Source organism: Dasypus novemcinctus, chromosome 9 (genome assembly GCF_030445035.2).
Source record: "Dasypus novemcinctus isolate mDasNov1 chromosome 9, mDasNov1.1.hap2, whole genome shotgun sequence".
Lineage (NCBI taxonomy): Eukaryota > Metazoa > Chordata > Mammalia > Cingulata > Dasypodidae > Dasypus > Dasypus novemcinctus.
In genome coordinates this window covers 112,004,888-112,018,567 of record NC_080681.1, presented here as the reverse complement: position 1 = coordinate 112,018,567, position 13,680 = coordinate 112,004,888, and the positions used below count along the sequence as shown (strand labels likewise).

General features: G+C 35.2%; 1 protein-coding gene across 3 annotated transcripts in view; it reads left to right on the top strand.

Annotated features, from left to right (window-relative positions):
- Positions 1–13,680, top strand: part of KDM1A (lysine demethylase 1A) — a 96,560-nt gene that overhangs the window by 38,725 nt on the left and 44,155 nt on the right. For 2 of the 3 annotated variants that reach the window (XM_023590827.3, XM_004465437.5), the window contains exons 3-7: positions 2,168–2,227; positions 7,026–7,159; positions 11,394–11,472; positions 12,517–12,609; positions 13,264–13,370. In XM_023590827.3, the coding sequence (XP_023446595.1) occupies positions 2,168–2,227; positions 7,026–7,159; positions 11,394–11,472; positions 12,517–12,609; positions 13,264–13,370 (473 nt within the window). The remainder of the gene's footprint in view (positions 1–2,167; positions 2,228–7,025; positions 7,160–11,393; positions 11,473–12,516; positions 12,610–13,263; positions 13,371–13,680) is intronic. The other variant, XM_004465439.5, reaches the window with a different exon arrangement.

The window sequence follows — 13,680 nt, the reverse complement described above, 5'->3', positions numbered from 1 at the left end:
TGTTCCTAATTTTTAATACTTCAAGTTCTTTTAGTTCTATTTTCCATAATTTCTTATGTCATATTGTTTATATCACCTTTTGCTTGCTATCCTCCTGTTTCTCTGCTTAAATATAATACTTTGGAGTTTCATTTCTTTTTTTACTTCTTGTTTTTATGAAGGGTCCTTTTTCACATCTTCCCAGGGTGCTGAATATTTTCTATATTTCTCATATATTTTTATCAATGAACAGAATCTTTACAAGAGGTATATTCCTTTTTTCAAAAGCACAAAACAAGACTCTGCCCTACTTTGTTGCTCTTTTGCTCTTAACCTTGGAGCACATAAGGCAGGGGTAGGACATTATATATTTATTAAATATCATTGACTTAACAGAAAAAAAGAAATCATTTGAAAGCCACCTGTAGGGTAAAGTCAACTAATTAGTATACTATGTGACATGTAATGGAAAAAAGGACACAATAGAAATGGAAAAAATAAAACACATCAGGCTTAATGGCTAGTTGGAAACTTTTTCTTTTTTGTTTTTGTGGTGAGATACCTTCATGATATGAGATTGTTGTTTTCTTTCTTTTTCAAGGCAGGAGTATACTGTTAGAGAGGGGAACTTTATTATTCCTAATCCTAGATGTTATTCTTAGAAACTTTATTTCATTGTTTTAAGTCATTTCCTCCCCCCCACCCCCCAGCTTTTTTTCAAATACAGTTCAATGTTCTGATCTAGTTTCTAGCTTGGTTCTACTTAGAACCAAACAAAAATAATGATTATTTTTTAAAACTGTGAAAAAAAAGTTTGAATAAATCTACACTAAGAATGAACATTTCTGATTTAAACTTTAAGTAAAATTTAAATTATAGGAACTGCATTTTCAGGATAAATGTACAGATTGGATTTACTAATTTGTGTCATCTCTTCATAATTATATGCCCTTTTCCAAGGGTTGTAAACAATGAATCATATATATCTTATGCCTTGTTTGAAAAGCATAACCTTCTAAAATCTGAAGGATCCTTCATACAGGAGCTTAGTGAAATAATTTTAGAATGAGATTCTCTTCTTCCTTCAAAGCAGAGCATATACCTTGCAGCAACACATTCTAATGTCAAGAAATAATTTTGACAATGACATTGAATACTCAATACTGTCCTTTATATACCTAAAGATGAAGATGCCATGATAAGTCTGTCAGACTTTGAAACATTCTTCTAGTAAGAAAACTATGTTAGTTTCATCTTTCATATCTTCAGAACATCACAGTAGTTTTTCCATATTGTACCAGGTAAATAGAAGAGTAAGAGCATCATAAATAATGTCTTAGTGATCGGTTTTGGAATTAGTCTAGATGATGATCTATCCTAACTTTTTCAGATTGAACCTTCGAGCTTTGATCCTTTTCTTGAAGTTATTTCTATACATTAGACAACAAAGAAAATTTCTTAGCAAAGCTCGTGTGGCTATAGAAACTTCTCTAAGATCTTGTCTGTCTCCACTTGCCTCCTCCCCCTCCCCCCAAGATGTGTGTCTGTCTACAGTACTTGGCATATGACTGCAGGGTATGTTAAGGTGTGTTCTAAAGTTCTGTTGAGGAAGAACTGGCATATTCAGCTCTGGTGCTGTCTAGTATGGGTAGTAAATGAAATTGTTGTTGAAGCTGAGTCTTTTAGTATGTTTTCTGCCTTGAAGAGGAGAGACTTTTTCACTAAAATTATTAGTCTTTTGCTTGTCTAATATTTATTCTGTTTAGATAGAAAGCTAAGGATAAAGGAATATTGAACTGATACTGAGTCCTTGCAACTCCATGTCCTAGAGCTCGTTCCACAACCATTTTCAATTTAGCAATGGATAGTAAAAGTAATTTGGAATCCTCCCCCTCTCCCCATCGACCCTTGACTATTAATAAGGCTGACAGCAAGTATTTAGTGATTAGAAATGGTAATCCACTGCCTTTCAGCAAGAATCATGTGTGTAAAGTTGAAATTTCCTGACCAGAATTTGGAAGACTACAATGTGATTCTCTGGGCCTTGATTCCAGAAGAAGGAGCTCTCTGAATATGGGTTTACTAGTTGGTGGTGAATTCATGAGTCGCCAACTACTAGGCCTTTATGTCCAGATATTATCTTAATTTATGGAGTAAGGTCCCTGAGTTCTCCTCTTTCCTTCCACAGGGCAAGCAGGAGGACTTCAAGACGACAGTTCTGGAGGGTATGGAGACGGCCAAGCATCAGGTGAGGGTGGCATTAGATGCTTGCCACTTAGTAGCAAGAGCCGCCAAGACAGGGATTGATGCTTGCAAGTGTTTTTGGCTGTGATATTCACGTTTTAGCCAGAAGCGCAGGGGAAATTTAACCCACAGAATAGAGTAGTATCATAGGAGAGAGTGTAGCCAGAAGGGCAAGCAAAAGCTTCTGAAGTCCTCAGGCCGATCTCAGCCCTCCACTCTTCATGTTTTTGAGGGGATGGCAGGTACTTTACTCCCTAGCAGCCTTTACAGTAATAGTAAACATACAATACAGACTTTAGGAATCATGGGACCTTTACAACGAAATATTACTGTATACACAGTAGCTATAGGTATAAATGAAAAATAGTACTGAAAGGCCTTATAGGACTAGTCAAAGGAATTATGCAGGCAAGTGACATCTTTTTAAAAATGGTTGTTACATGGTGATGGGTTCCTTTTTTCTATTACATTACATAGTTAATCATTTTTCTGTTTAAACAATTTCTCATATGAAAACTACCTGAAAAAAAAAGTCCATCTAAAATACTGTTTCTTTTCAGACCAAGCAAAATGAGATTTTCACCTTTAGGGAAAAAAAGCAAAGGGTTAAATGATTTATAGGGGTCACCATCTGGAACAGTTAAAATATGTTCTGGTAATGCAGTGTAGCATGTCTGTCTAGATTTCATCCTTTGCCCTCTTAAAGGATGTTTTGTGTGTTCCAGTACTCAAAGCTGGATTGTATATACATTTTGATAGAATTGGAATAGGTATTATTTTTAGAGTTTGTCAGTTTTCACCGGTTAAAGCTACTTTCAGATTATTTGTTTATTGCTGTTGCATATAGCAGGTCCAGGGACTTTTTGTATTTTATGCTTTTGGAACAAAGATAGTTCAGTTCAGTGTTAGTATAGACATTAGTAGTTAGGGGATCCAAGATGTTAGAGGTAGATGTTTTAAATACTGTCTCAAGGATTATAGGTTAATAATCAGTACATGCTTATTTTAGAAGAGTTAAAATCCTCATTCAGAGTCTATATCCATGGCGGATAAACCTGCAAGAATACTTTTCAACAAATGATGCACAGTTAGATCTTCCATGGTTACTGTTGAAGATCAGAGATGGCCTTTTAGCACTTTAATCTGAAAGAAGGAAATTGAGTTTTCTTTTGCTTTTTGTTTTTGTTTTATTTTTATGTGAATGAATATTCCTTTTGTTCAAGTAAACAGTTAGGAGGTATTGCTGAAAGTAAAGTAGACTCTCCCCTAAAACTGTGGTACTATTGACTTATTTGTAGAACGTGAATTTTAAGTGTTTCCAGGGATGGTGGTGACTGTTCTGAACCCTTCAAGATCTCTCTTCAGGTCTTGTCATGCTAACAAGCATGCATTTATGAGACGATCAGCCATAGTTAGAAATGTGTGACTGTAAGTGATCGGCGTTCTTCTCTTAATGAAGAAATTACCCCATTGCTATCTTGGGGCTAGGTTCATATCTTGACTTTTTAAAACCTATATCATGTTGGTGTATACATCCTAAATTCTAAAGCTGAGAGGTAACTTGAGGCCATCTGGTCCAACTTCTTGCCTTCAAACTATTTTATCATGCCTATTTTATGGAATAGAACCTGAAACACAAAGATGTTGAATGATTTGATCATGGATACACCAACAGTTGTGGAGGAGTGAGAATCCAGGGGTCTTAACTTCTTAGTGCATGGATTATTCCTTATACCCTCCCTCATGGAGTCATTTACAATATGCATTTATCCTAAAAATAAAAAAAATATAAAGCATAAGGAATCATGATTCTGCTCTTTTTTTTCTTTATCTCTTCTCCCCTTGTTTATTCTTTTTATTTTTATATCATTATAAGACTTAATGTGGTACATCTATAGTTTACAAATTTTAAGTAGTCTTTAATACATAGATCCCATCAGGTTTTTGTTTTCACTCTTCAACTAGAAATCTAGCTATATTATTCATTTGTTATCTACTTTATAAAAAAATCAAAGACATGTCACCCTCACTGAGACCTTCTTTTCTTTTCTTTGGTAAATTTTATATGTCTATTATTTTAGTCTGGATACTACATGTATCACATCAGAATCAGGAGAAAAACAGTTTCATGACATAGAGGGCCTAAATCCACCCCCAACCCTCTATGCACACACATCCTGTAGTTGACCTATTCAGGAATGTCTAAATTATTCCTCTAAATATTTATATTTTTACTGTGTTTTCGGAGAAAATGTGAGTCAGATCATTTGAAAGGGCAGTTCTGTTTCAGCATGACTCCATTCTCAAAGGTGATGCTGGAATTTCCTGTGTAAAGTGGTGAGCGAGGAGGAATTCGAACAGAGGGCAAGATAGGCATTTAGGCAGCCTAAATTCTTTTAAACTTTTAAAAAATTTAGATAGCCATCTTCTTTGAAACATTCTATATTTCTAGAATATCAGATTCCCTTATGTGCACACAAACCCCAAAGTACAAAACTATTTCAGAACCAAGTTCTGAAATAAACTTCTGAATTATCTGTACTTCTGCTACCATCTTTTAGTCAGTTGAATTTTTAAAAAGTTGTTTCTCTCTAAAGGAAAAGCTAATGAGTTAGATTATCCAAAGCCGTCTATTTCTTCACTTTGGAAACATCCTGTAAGAAGGATGTTTTGGTTTAGCTTTTGAACAGTTTAGATTCCAAATTAGCATTTTTTGTTTTTTCAAACAATAGATTTTTATCTTGCATACTTTCCATCTTGGTTTTGATAACAGTCTTCATTCCTTGAAATAATAGTTTTCATCTCTAAAAACCAAAAGGAAAGAAATAGTGAGAGGTTTTATAGATCATTTTTCATTTTATTAAAAGTTGATATCAGAGTATCTGAGAATAACTAGGTTTTTAATTTTTTCCCTTTTTTTTTTTTGTTTAGTCTAATAACTAGTTTTTTAGGTGTTGTATAAAAGATAGAGATGGAGAAGAATATGCCAGCTGTACATTCATCACAACAGACAGCTTCTTTAATTCCTATGGTTAAATTTTTGGTGTTTGGCTTAGAGATATTTTGAAACTTCCACATGTTTCATATAAAATTAAATAAGGAAAATAAAATTTCTTAATTGTTACATATTCTCAAGAGTCTGAAAGTTAGACAACTGTACTAGAGTATTTTTTGATGAAAAAACACTTGTGAGTAGCCAAATATGTAAAATTCAGTGTTTTTTCTACATGGCTCTACTGGCTGTCATTGAAAATGTATTATGCAGTAGGATTGATGTTCAGTGACCATTTAATTAATCACGTTGAAGATATTGAAGATTGCTAAGCAAGAACACTGTCCCTATTTCTGGTGGGGAAAAGTGGAGTTTAATAGAGATCACTGATTTCCATGTTAATGGCATACATTCATGAAATACATCAAGAACTAGTCCATTAAATATTTAGCTTACTACTCAGGATTAATGTATAGATAAGGCTCCTTTCAGTGTGAGATATTTTCAGTCGGGTTTTGTTTAGTTTATTTTGATTTGGGTGTAGGGGACTAGGGACATCAAAGCTATATAGTTTTAAGAAAATCTCACATTACTGAAATAACCCATATCCCTGATATTCATTTATTTTCTTGCCCTAATTTCATGATTCTCCTGCAACAATATGGTTCCTAATATTTGTTTTTCCTTTAGGAGTAATTAATTGTCCTGATAGTGTTTAAATTTAGGTTGGGATTCATTAAACAATAGGATTATTGATTTGATTTAGTAATATGAAACACAGTATTTGTGCTCTCGTTACCTACTGTGGATGGATAGTCTTTTCTCCTTGTCTCCAAGAACAATCTTAATATACGTCCCATATTAACATTAGGCATTTTTGCTTGACCCCTTGTTAACCATTATTTCTTTTTCTAGGAAGTGTTTGCTATTTGGAAGTCTTAATAGCTTAGCTGTAATTTTCTGAATTACATCTTTACCTGCCTTGTTCTTTTCTAGTCTCCTAATCTTACTAATGCCTTTCCTTTAATTTTGCTTCCATTATCAGTGCTTCTAAGTTCTTGCTTCCTGTGCTTTAAAATGATTAAATTGTGGGTATTTAGTGTTTATTTTTTTACTTATGTATAATTATTTTAACAGTATTGAATTTTGAAAATAATATTTTTATAGGCTTGTGGTTAAGTACATTTTATATAGTGTTCTTAAAAATATATTTACATTGATTTTACTTATAGTGTATAAATAGTAAAGCATTTCTATTGCTTCTGCCAGAAAAGGTAAATTCCTTGCTTTCTTCTCCCTTATCATTGTTGTCTCCTTAATTGCTTTCACTGCAGTCAGCATTGAATGATAACTAATGAATGATATCATTGAGGGGATCATGTATTTCCTACTGTTGATTATTAAATGTTAGAGTATTCTTTATGTTCCATGCTATAATCCTAAAAGAAGGCATGTGATTGTGTTTTTTTACCCCACAATTTCTTTTAACTCTTAGTGTACTTTGCTTTTGTTTTCTTTCTTTAGTTTTAAATTTTAACTAGAGTATTCAATATTATGAAATTATTTTGTGGATATTGAAAATATTCTAAAATGCCTATGTTTATAAGGTATTTTTTTTTTTTTGCTCATTAGTGGGATGTTAAACTCAACTTTAAATTATATTTTAGACAATTTGAAAGATATTTTTAAAGGGAATAACATCAGCCTATGTATATAGAGTTCTTCAGGCAAAAAAGGAGTTTGAGGCATAATCATTATCCCTAGTTTTGCATTCGCACCTTTCCTGGAAGTCTTTTGCTTTTTTTGATAGGTGTGGAGGGTGCAGCTTTCCAGAGCAGACTTCCTCATGACCGAATGACTTCTCAAGAAGCAGCCTGCTTTCCAGATATCATCAGTGGACCGCAGCAGACCCAGAAGGTTTTTCTGTTCATTAGAAACCGCACAGTAAGTTTCAACATCAGCTTTTTTCCTTCTGGATTATAAAAAGTGCATATTACTTTCATAGAAAATACAAGAAAAAGCTGAAAGGGAGGAAGGAATTTTAAAATTGTCTACAATACTATTACTCAGACATGACCACTGCTAACACTGTCTTTCCTTCAGATTTCAAAAATACATACATGCAAGGTTTTTTGTTTTTGTTTTTGGTTTTGGTTAGAAACTTGTGCTTTAAGATATTTCTATGAGTGTTGTGTGTGTCTCAGAAGACTATCTCAAGGGCCTCAATGCCAGGCTTTGTTCTCTGCTCATCTTTGTAGCCAGTGCAGGTCCCCTCCTTGGCAGGCCAGCCCTGCTCCTGGGCACATTGGCTGGAAGAGGCAGTCTTTGGTACGATGCAGACACTTTGGTTTGTTGGGGTTGGGATGGAGTTGGGGGCACACAAGCTCTTATCATCTCTGCGACACAAAGAGAAAGATGCCATGCGCCCCCAGAGCTGTGGGTCGAGCTGGTGGGAGGCTCCACTACCCAGCACCACAACCACTTTCTTGGGGTCCATCTGCTTCCAGGTACACGCTCCCTCTTCAATGTGAAGTCATCTTTGGTGATATCCCCCAGGTACCCCAACCCTCAAACCCCACTGATCTTGATGGGTATATGGACCTATAGATTACCCTTTTTGCTGCTGAGGGACCAGGCATGCATGTCCAGGGCCCCTTTGTTCTGAGACCACACCAGGAGATTGAGGGAGCTGATGTGCTTCCCATACATGTGATAGAAGAAGAACTTGGCTCTGGCATTGTAGAGAGGACTCACCAGCTGCACCTGGTTCCCCAGTTCCCTGAACCTGGTCTTTTTAAAAAAATAATTTTATTATTATTTAAAAATTTTATCCCCCCACCCCCCATGGCTCCCTCATCTGTCTGTCTGCTCATCTTCCTCAGGAGGCACTGGGAACCAAATCTGGGAGCTCCCATGTGGGAGGCTTATGCCCATCTGCTTGTGCCACTTTGGCTCCTTGTGGCTCCTGGTGGCTCATCTTCTTTAGGAAGTGTGGGGAAACTGAATCCAGGACCTCCCATTAAGCCACATCCGCCCCCTGAGCCTGGTCTTGATGAACATGTAGAGCCTCAGGGGTGCCACTGATACCAATGGAAGGACCAGTGTTGGGCGAGCCCCTGGCGTTCTGGGTGAGGGCATTCTGTCATGTCCAAGTTGTAAGTCAGATCCTGCATATAGCCACAGATCTTCTCATCTTCAAAGTGACAGGTATTGTCTGACAAGTTTGGAAAGTTGATAGGCTCTGTGGAGTGGATAACAACAGAAGCCATGTCACCAACCCCAAAGTTGATGCAGGGTGTTGAGATGGACCTCAGAGTTGTCAAATGTGTAAGTAATTTTTATTTTACAAAATTAGTATCATATTTACATGCATTTTTAAAAATCTTTTTCATACCTCATACATACACATGAAGAATCTTTTATTTAGAAAGTTAAAAGATATATGTTTTTTCCCTTCTAGGTTAATAGAAACCCTTATTTAGTCCTCCTCTTCTGGTATTATAGCCTACTCCTCTGGCTAAATGATTGATTTTAATATCTTCATAATATTTTCATAGTTGGGTCATAATTTAATTGTTAGGCATTTAAGTATTCATTTTTTCCTTATTGTATATAAATTAAGCTCTGATACATTGTTGTATATAAATTAAGCCTTATACATTGTTGACTCCATTTCTGATTATTTCCTTAGGCTAGTGTTCTAGAAGAAAAACTACCCTCTTGAAGGGTATGAATACTTTTAAAGTTTTTGTTTTTTTGTTTTTTTAATTTTTTTTGTCTTTATTTTTTTAATATTACATTCAAAAAATATTAGGTCCCCATTTAACCCCCACCCCTTTCACCCCATTCCTCCTCCCATAGCAACAATCTCCTCCATCATCATGAGACATTCATTGCATTTGGTGAATACATCTCAGAGCATCGCTTTTAAAGTTTTGATATGTGTTGCCAGATTGCTTCCCAGAGAGCCCGAACCAGTTGATACCTCAGCTGTCCTGCCTGTTTTTGTTATTAAAACAAAGATACTCTTTGCTGCTAGAATAGGTCAAAACTCACCTCAGTTAGGCTGCATTTCTTTGATTACTGAGACTGATTACTTATTCACATTTATTAGTTATTTGTGTTTCTTCTGTGAATTTCCCTTCCATGTCCTTTATTTATAAAAATTTTTCAGCCATAGATTAGAGGAGGGCAAGATGCAATTCAGAACATATTCATTGTACTCTAGAGTAATAGAAAGTAGAAGAAATTAACATTGCAATTTTAGCTCTTCCAAATGTAACTCAGATAACATTTTAACATTTTTAATTTTGTCACTCTGCTTTATGACTTCTTTATTTTAACTATTAGATTGCAAAACTACTGTTAAATTAGGATTGATAAAATGACATTTATCTGGAGTGAGTGGTAGTTTATATTGTGTTTTTGTAGGATAGAATAAAGGCTTCTTGTGAAAAGAAGATAGTGATTTTGAAAAGCTAATGGGGAGCAGAGGTGGCTCAAGCTATTGGGTGCCTCCTTCCCCATGGTCTGGTTTGGTTCCAGTGCCTCTTAAAAAGAAGAAGAACAGACACAGAGAGCAGACAGTAAGCACAAACAACAAGAGGGTTGTGGGGGGGGATGAATAAATCTTCAAAAAAAATTCTTGGTATGTGTTTCTGAGGCTGATTTGTCTTATAATTAGATCAGGCTCTCTATAGCATGTCAACATTTGCTGTAAGTGGGTTTTTTAAGACAAGATTGTCATTTTTCTATTTCAGCTGATGGAAATTTTCACTTTTTACTGAAATTTGAGTGGTAGATTTACAGTGATCATCTTGTCTGGTTGGGTTCCTGTGACCAAATGTTCAGATATGGGAAACGGTTGGCTCAGGTTAGAATTGTGGTCTCTGGCTATGAAACAGAACATAAATCATTCTCTCTCCTACAAGAATCATATCAGTTCTCTAATCTTAAACTACATCTTTGTCTCCAGATTTTGAAACTGAAACTTGAGGATTATTGGACTAGACCCTATGGCCTGAATCTTATTTATAGGATGGGAGAAAGAAGGCAACTTGTGTTGAGGGGTGAGGTGCTTGTACCTAGTGTGTACTTGAGGAATTCCATATTCCCTTAATAGTAACCACAGAGAGAAGTGGAGAATGCAAATGCATCCAATCTTATCCCCTTCTAATTTGGTTTATTTATACAACTAAGTAACTTTCTTGGCTGTAACTTGTTTTGGGGCTCTCTTTATTAATTTTAACTAGGACTTTGTTGTCATTTTTGGTTTGTCTTGCATCTTGCCAAATATATATTCAATTTGAAGAGAATTCATGTTAGAGCCCATTGATTGTAACATAATATTTTTCATTCCTCATCTTACTGCTTTTTCAGTCATATTCAAAATAATTGACCACTGCTTAAAATATACTCTTCCTTTGGCTTTAATAGCACAGTGTTCTGGTTTCTCTCTTCCTCCCCGGTTGTTGTCTTTGACTCCTTTGTGTGTATATTCTTACTGACTGGCCATTACTGGTTGGGAGTTCAGTCTGAGGTGTCCTTTCCAGTCTTTGCTGTTTTTCCCCCCCCAGGAGCCATCTTTTACACATTTGACTTCAGTTTTTACCCAGAAGCAGAGGACTCCACACATTACTCTCTTCTGAGCCCCAGACTATATATTTAACTATCTTATATAATATCTTATATGTGCTTTTGGTTGTCTTAAGAGTAAACTCATGATCTTTTTTCTTCTTTCATTAACCCTCATTTAATTAATGTCATGCCAGCTCATTTAGTTGTACAAGCCAAAAACGGAGGAATTATCCTTGGTTTCTCTTTCTCTCCTACCTTTACATATCTAATCAGCCTCTAGGTCTTGTGGATTTTAACGCCTCAGTATTTCTGGAGTCGTATAACCCAGGTTTAAATTCTAGCTGTTCCCTTCTAGCTGTATGACCTTGGTGAGTTACTAGATATTTTTTTTTCTTTTTTTAGGCTATCTCCCAGCTTCTTCAGTAATTCACTCATTTTATATGGTTTTGTGTTTCATTAATTTATTTGCCAGGACAATAACCTTCACTGTTTCAATGAAGGGAGAGCCCATAATCAGGCCCTGAAAGTTTAAAAAGGTGATTTTTTAAAATGGTAAGATGATATATTTGTATGTAATACAATTTCTGTCATTTAAATGCAGTTGCAATTGTGGTTGGATAATCCAAAGATTCAGCTGACATTTGAGGCTACTCTCCAACAGTTAGAAGCGCCTTATAACAGTAAGTGGTGTGTTCAGTAGAACTAGTTTTGGATTAGATTATGAAAATCGGTATTTCCTTCTGAAGCCTCATGGTTCCTTAGATAATGGATTTTTTCATTCATATTTCCATCTTAATTCACCATAATTCATATGTCCTTGTGTGGTGCAAAAATGAGTAAAAAAAGAGTCTATTCTGTGTGTGTTTTCTTGGCATTTAATTTGAATTCACAGATGAGTGAGTTCAAAAGATTGCCAAATTATTTTCCTAGACCTGTCGTCTGACTTTTTGGCCCACAGAAACTTTATTGACACTCATTTGGCTGTCTGACTTTCTCATGTCTCACTTGCTACCAACAAGGTCTTGTGAAATTTTTACTGAAGTAAATGAGCCTTGTAACTAATTTACAGAGGTTTTGCTTTATGCTTTGTTTATATCCTTAGTAGAATCTTGTTTTTAAAAATTCCAAATTATGTGATAGGTGCTTTGGATCACCTTACAGTGATTTTAAAGATCATTTTTCTATATGGGCTTCTCTGGAAGAGGAGGGGCAGGAATGACTGGACTATCTACCACACCAGCCCTGCCCGCCTGTGGTTCTGGCCAGGAAGCAAACCATGAGGTGCTCTGGCACATCCACAGACTAGTCCTTTGCTTGACAGTCTCATGTGGAAAACAAATGCTGACTTAGAATTGTAGACTACCATGCAACCAAAAAAAAGGCTTAATATCTACTCCAGTGGGTTTCCAGTTCAGTTTGAAGTCAATTGAATTGTTGTATTTTCAGTGTCTCCTTGATTGGTTTTCCTAGTAATTCTGTAAATTGTACATTTGCAATATGAGGTTTTTTTCCTTTTGTCCAATTTGAAACTGATGCTTCTTTACCTTTCCTTTAATAAATTATTCAAAATTTTTAAAAAATCATTTTTCTAAAGGAGTTACATGACGTGAAGCTTACGGAAAAGATGTATAGAATGACTTTATGATGGAGTAGAAGAGTTAGAAGATCTTTCCATTTGCACTGCTAAAAATATAAATATGTTTTAAAATTCATTTCTTCTATAGGTGATACTGTGCTTGTCCACCGAGTTCACAGTTACTTGGAGCGTCATGGTCTTATCAACTTTGGCATCTATAAGAGGATAAAACCCCTACCAAGTAAGGACCTGACAATGAATTTTGTGGTTTAAAAAATATGTGAAATTTGTTAGAAATAAAAGAAATCAGTTAATGAAGCAGTTGGTTTAAAATTTTCTGTCACTGACCAGTTCTTATCCTGCTAACGGTTGCTTTATTTTTTCATACCCCATTCATGATATGTAGCTAATGTCTGCCAAATATCCAGTAGGGAAAGGAATATTTTAAGGATTAATACAGTTATTTTGATGCTTTAAAAATTCTTCAAAAAGGGATACTAACTTAAGACTGCAGAAGTAAAACTTAAAGGAAAATAGCTTATACCTGAAATAAATAGGTTGGTTGTGCAAAACTTCATGTCCTGGTCAGTTGTGAGGCAAATTAAGCAGAGTAGTCATAGTAAATTTTACATAATAAATTACACATGCTGAAACTCGTCGCTGAGGTAATGAGAAAGTAAATTTTAAGACTATAGATTTGACTTGTAAATTCTCAACAGTGAATTAAAGTTTATAGGTTTAGGATATTTGCTGTTCAGATAATTTCCACATTTTGAAAATAACTTTGCTGTTAAACAGCATGACATATTAAGGACCTAGAGATTTTCATGATTATATATATATAATATTAAACCTATGACAAAATATTCTAATTTTTTTCATTTTTTGCTTTTAGCTAAAAAGACAGGAAAGGTAATAATTATAGGCTCTGGGGTCTCAGGCTTGGCAGCCGCTCGTCAGTTACAGAGTTTTGGAATGGATGTCACACTTTTGGAAGCCAGGGTAAGAATTTTATTTTGGGTTTTAGAAGCTTCACCTAATGAAAAAATATAGTAAGGAAGTTATCTGCTGCAAATTAGGAGTCATGCAAGTTGAAGTAAACTAGATTGATTTTATAATACCCAGAGTATTTTGGAGCATTATTTTATGTTGGATAAAGCATTTTTGACAGTTAAGCTTTGAAAAATGTTCTGTGAGTATTAAGATTTATAAATTGATCCCTATGCCCTTTTGATGGATATTTTCGGGTCATTGTTTGTTGCAGTAAACTTTTAAATTTGGGACCTTCATGGACATTCTTTGTAATAGGCAT